Source organism: Schistocerca cancellata, chromosome 3 (assembly GCF_023864275.1).
Source record: "Schistocerca cancellata isolate TAMUIC-IGC-003103 chromosome 3, iqSchCanc2.1, whole genome shotgun sequence".
Taxonomy (NCBI): Eukaryota; Metazoa; Arthropoda; class Insecta; order Orthoptera; family Acrididae; genus Schistocerca; species Schistocerca cancellata.
The window spans coordinates 164,858,162-164,864,161 of NC_064628.1; the positions used below are offsets into that span (position 1 = coordinate 164,858,162).

At 41.8% G+C, this 6,000-nt stretch overlaps 1 protein-coding gene across 1 annotated transcript in view; it reads left to right on the top strand.

The window, feature by feature from the left end:
• LOC126174788 (tryptase beta-2-like) overlaps positions 1 to 5,665 on the top strand; it is a 401,540-nt gene extending 395,875 nt beyond the window's left edge. Inside the window, exon 8 of the mRNA XM_049921154.1 lies at positions 3,840 to 5,665. Within this exon, the coding sequence (XP_049777111.1) occupies positions 3,840 to 4,019 (180 nt within the window). The 3' untranslated portion in view covers positions 4,020 to 5,665. The remainder of the gene's footprint in view (positions 1 to 3,839) is intronic.
• Positions 5,666 to 6,000: the final 335 nt, after the last annotated feature.

Consider the following 6,000-nt stretch of genomic DNA (forward strand, 5'->3'; position numbering starts at 1 on the left):
GCTGCGGAAGCAAAGGGAACTTCACAGCAAACATAAACATAGCCAAAGCCTTGCAGACAAACAAAAATTAGGCGAAGCGAAATGTAGTGTGAGGAGGGCTATGCGAGAACGTTCAATGAATTCGAAAGTAAAGTTCTATGTACTGACTTGGCAGAAAATCCTAAGAAATTTTGGTCTTATGTCAAAGCGGTAGGTGGATCAAAACAAAATGTCCAGACACTCTGTGACCAAAATGGTACTGAAACAGAGGATGACAGACTAAAGGCCGAAATACTAAATGTCTTTTTCAAAAGTTGTTTCACAGAGGAAGATTGCACTGTAGTTCCTTCTCTAGATTGTCGCACAGGTGACAAAATGGTAGATATCTAAATAGACGACAGAGGGATAGAGAAACAATTAAAATCGCTCAAAAGAGGAAAGGCCTCTGGACCTGATGGGATACCAGTTCAATTTTACACAGAGTACGCGAAGGAACTTGCCCCCCTTCTTGCAGCGGTGTACCGTAGGTCTCTAGAAGAGCGTAGCGTTCCAAAGGATTGGAAAAGGGCACAGGTCATCCCCGTTTTCAAGAAGGGACGTCGAACAGATGTGCAGAACTATAGACCTATATCTCTAACGTCGATCAGTTGTAGAATTTTGGAACACGTATTATGTTCGAGTATAATGACTTTTCTGGAGACTAGAAATCTACTCTGTAGGAATCAGCATGGGTTTCGAAAAAGACTGTCATGTGAAACCCAGCTCGCGCTATTCGTCCACGAGACTCAGAGGGCCACAGACACGGGTTCACAGGTAGATGCCGTGTTTCTTGACTTCCGCAAGGCGTTCGATACAGTTCCCCACAGTCGTTTAATGAACAAAGTAAGAGCATATGGACTATCAGACCAATTGTGTGATTGGATTGAGGAGTTCCTAGATAACAGGACGCAGCATGTTATTCTCAATAGAGAGAAGTCTTCCGAAGTAAGAGTGATTCCAGGTGTGCCGCAGGGGAGTGTCATAGGACCGTTGCTATTCACAATATACATAAATAACCTGGTGGATGACATCGGAAGTTCACTGAGGCTTTTTGCAGATGATGCTGTGGTGTATCGAGAGGTTGTAACAATGGAAAATTGTACTGAAATGCAGGAGGATCTGCAGCGAATTGATGCATAGTGCAGGGAATGGCAATTGAATCTCAATGTAGACAAGTGTAATGTGCTGCGAATACACAGAAAGATAGATCCTTTATCATTTAGCTACAAAATAGCAGGTCAGCAACTGGAAGCAGTTAATACCATAAATTATCTGGGAGTACGCATTAGGAGTGATTTAAGATGGAATGGTCATATAATGTTGATCGTCGGTAAAGCAGATGCCAGACTGAGATTCATTGGAAGAATCCTAAGGAAATGCAATCCGAAAACAAAGGAAGTAGGGTACAGTACGCTTGTTCGCCCACTGCTTGAATACTGCTCAGCAGTGTGGGATCCGTACCAGATAGGGTTGATACAAGACATAGAGAAGATCCAACGGAGAGCAGCGCGCTTCGTTACAGGATCATTTAGTAATCGCGAAAGCGTTACGGAGATGATAGATAAACTCCAGTGGAAGACTCTGCAGGAGAGACGATCAGGAGCTCGGTACGGGCTTTTGTCAAAGTTTCGAGAACATACCTTCACCGAAGAGTCAAGCAGTATATTGCTCCCTCCTACGTATATCTCGCGAAGAGAACATGAGGATAAAATCAGAGAGATTAGAGCCCACACAGAGGCATACCGACAATCCTTCTTTCCACGAACAATACGAGACTGGAATAGAAGGGAGAACCGATAGAGGTACTGAAGGTACCCTCCGCCACACACCGTCAGGTGGCTTGCGGAGTATGGATGTAGATGTAGATGTAGATGTAGACAGACACCTCATTGACAGTGTCCCTGCAGACTTAAAGCTGTCATAAAATCTAAGGTTGAACTACCCCGTATTGACATTCACTAATGAGTGTCCTGACGATATTCGTAAGATAGTATTCATCTGAAGAACTGGACTTGTCCATTCTCCCCCTTTTAGCCTGCCCGGAACACCGACGCACTTTTTCTCCGTCCTGCCCTCCAGCCATTATACCATCGTAGTCGGTTATTTCTCATAATAAAAGACAGCAACAAGCGGCATGTATCAGTCGAGGGTACACGTCGCACAATTCAATGCCTGGAGCGCCACCTCGATCTTCCTAGCCGGATCTCACAAAGAAAGCATAGTATTCTGAGGTATGTTACTGTTCGAAACCCTGCCAGTCAGATCTTCCTCGTCTACAATGCGAATCGATTTGTAAAGAAAATGTTATGTATTTCCTATAGCACTCATTCTTAGATTACCTATTTTTTCAACTGGTGGTCCGAAACCTTGCAGATCGTGCGCTACGGTGAAAAGCATGTTTTATTACAATTTTACAGAAATAACACACTTTTTCCTTGTATTTCCATCAATTAATTTCATCGTACGCCTCATCTATTGCCTTATAAATGTACACTGTCCCTCATATTTCTCCTCGTCCTTAACGCTTATGTCAGAACAACATGACAGAAACACACGTTCCCATCATAATAAAATCCTCTCTGTTCCACTGCATCGCTCAGTCCTTTACAGTAGCGGGAACCCGACTCTGGAACAACCTCCCTCGTTATGTTAGAGAACTTAAAAACATGTCCGGCTTCAAAAAACAGTAAATGACGTATCTACTTAAGCAACATTAATGCCTTCCTCTGTACACGAATGCACTTCACCTCATTACTTCCCTCTTTCCCCCTAATTAAATCTCCCTCCCCCAAAACTCGCTATACTAGTAAACATCTACTTTACACACCAAGATATTAATGTACATCTGCACAGATCTTCATTACTATTGGCAATTTTTCTCATTTTTCTCATTATTATTTGATTTTTTTTACTTTTACTATTATTGCTTCTATCATAATTTGTATGTATAGCACCTGTTGTAAAAATACTGCCAGTACCTACTTTATTATGTCTTAGTCATTACTCTTTATTCATATTGTGACTAGAGTAATCTAATTTTCTTATTTTAAGTATTGTCGTGATGTAACTCTGATGTGTGAAATGCTGCATGTGTGAAACACTGGTCCGATGTAAGAAAGGGCCTGATGGCCCTTATCTGATCAGGTTAAATAAATAAATAAGTAAATAAATAAATAAATTTCTAGTTTCGCAGTTACAACTAAAGTAGCTGTAAGATAGCAGACCAGCGCGCCTGACGGATTGGCCTGTTGTAAGAACTTAAATCTGAGGGTTCAGGTACATCACGGGCGGCACTATTAAGAGACCGAGCGAGGTGGCGCAGTGGTTAGACACTGGACTCGCATTCGGGAGGACGACGGTTCAATCCCGCGTCCGGCCATCCTGATTTAGGTTTTCCGTGATTTCCCTAAATCACTCCAGGCAAATGCCGGGATGGTTCTCCTGAAAGGGCACGGCCGACTTCCTTCCCCATCCTTCCCTAATCCAATGAGACCGATGACCACGCTGTCTGGTCTCCTTCCCCAAAAACCAACCAACCAACTATTAAGAGTGGGACGAACCAATGAGGGAATAGCATCGAGCGACGGGAGTTCAAATTGAAAGTATTCAATTTATCATAAGTTAACATAAAGGGAATTCCATGGAATTTTCTTATTTTTCCGATCGTGTGGTAGATGTCCACTTCTTGGGCCATGCTGATACATGCTCTGGGCCGTATGCCGTCCACGGGCTGCGAGTTGGGCACCCACGGTGTACGTAATCGTAACAAAATCATTACGGAAGGGACATTGGAATTACAGATGTGTGTTTTTGTGTTGCAGGGTGACGGTGGCGGACCTCTGGTTTGCGAGCAGAACGGCCGCTGGTACCAGGTAGGCGTCATCAGCTTCGGCGTGGGCTGCGGGCGCCGCAACACGCCGGGGGTGTACACCCGCGTCGCCATGTACGAGCAGTGGATCATGGACACTGTGCTGCGGCACCGACACTCCGGCCGGCAGTGACAGTGGGCGGCGCGGGGGCGGCGGCGCCCTCTGCCGCGGTGACCGGCGGTCGCCAGGGGCAGCGGGCCTCCGGGATCCGGGCTGCTCAATCGGCTGTTCGTCTCGCAAAACGAGAAGTGCCGTCCCTGAAAATAAGGTGTCCAGAGGGAAACAATGTGCCCGCATGGCTCCTTAGCAGTGGCTTTATCTCTCTCGCCTGGTTTTGAACTTGTGATACTGTGATGACGTGTGTTTTATTTATCTGCTGAACCGCAACTTCCACGAACACTTAGATAACGATAAAAGTAGATCCATACGTGAGTATTATATTACGAACCTCTACCAACGAGAGAGTGTTAACAGATGGTGACGCGACCTTTCGATAATGGTGCAGAAGAACTTCTAATGGATCCTAGTATTGTTTTATAGCCTACAAACTGATTTTATAATGTGCAGAATTGGTTGCTAGTCGTATAATAGGTGTAAGCAAATACCCATTCCTGCAAACAAATTCTCTGCAAGTGTAAAGTGTTACGTTGTAATTTATTTGGAAGTCCAGTAGAGGCACACACTTGCTAATATCTGTCTGGATCGTGCGAAACATTGTTGCCATTCTACGAGTGGTAACGCTACATTAATAAATACGAAGTTCTACTTTCCAAGGGAGATGTGGTACTTTCAAATTTACTGCCAGATATTTCGCTGTAACTGTAGGTAAACGTCGTAATCATTTCTTTGTTAGTTGACGTGTTCCGTCACCGTCGACTGTTATGCAGTTTTGTTTCCGTTTTGAACCAAGCCATCAGCACGATATTCATGTTACAATTTTCACTCAGAAGTACATGTAAATGTTTGTTGTAGAATTAGATGGTATTTCGTTTCCACAGACATGCCGAAAATAATTCGATACATTTTTTAACGATTACTTTTTGTGCTTTGAAAACTAAAGCATAGCAGAGTGAAATGCTAAAGACTTTGTCGATCAACTTTCGCGTCTTCTATGGAGAGTATTGAAGGAAGATAAAAAAGTATTGGATTAGACCTTTTTAAACCTTTTTTCCCAATTGATTAATTCATTAACCGTTTTCGCAAAACAGTTGTTAAACAGTTTGTAGTTAATTATAGGTTCCAAAGCGCTATACTAAGAAGAGAGTCTTAGTTCGTAAAATTATAGCAATAATCAGCGTCATTTCCACACACACAGTAAACTGATTTTGTTGATTATCGTCTGTGAATCTTGCTATCTTGCATATGTTATTTCAATAATATTCTTATCCGTTCATTTTCCATTTTTATTAGGACAAAGAGTCTAATGAAAGCCCCTGTAGCACACGGAAAAGATAAAACGTAAATTTCACAATATTTTTTATAACTTTCTTTACGAAAAACTAATGCAAATATGGTGCAAGAAAATTCCGTTAGCAAACTAAAAACGAAGTTAGTCATTCGTAAGGAATTCGTATTCGTCATCAGCCACTTTTGCGAATTCAAATAGATTTAAGTTTTTGAAAAGTAGATCATTATACCTAACCGCTAACATCTACCATGTAATCTAGCACACAACTTTCGAGCAATAGATCAGCGAGACTGACATTTTTCAAATTATTCCAAACCATTCTCAGTGATGTCTTTTCTTCACTATAAGACCTGAATGGATCCGGCTGTACTTCATTAGGTTGATAAAAATTCCTCTAACGGGCGCAACAACTTTTCTTAATTATTATCAGGATTTGTAATTACATGGAGTTATAACTATAAAAATTTTTGAACTCCTAGATCTCCATTTCATTAGTTTTCTTCTGTTACATTAAAAGTTGGTTTTCCTCCGGGAGGCAATCGATAAATGTTTTCTTATCGAAAAACTTTGTTTCATTCTAAGCAGTCTGACGTGCATTCATTACTTTATTATAGATTTATAAAATGCTAAATGTTAAATGTTGTCTTCCTGATTATGCATCTAAGAATCCTAGTTTTAGCAACAAGTTTTTATTTAAATAGTAGT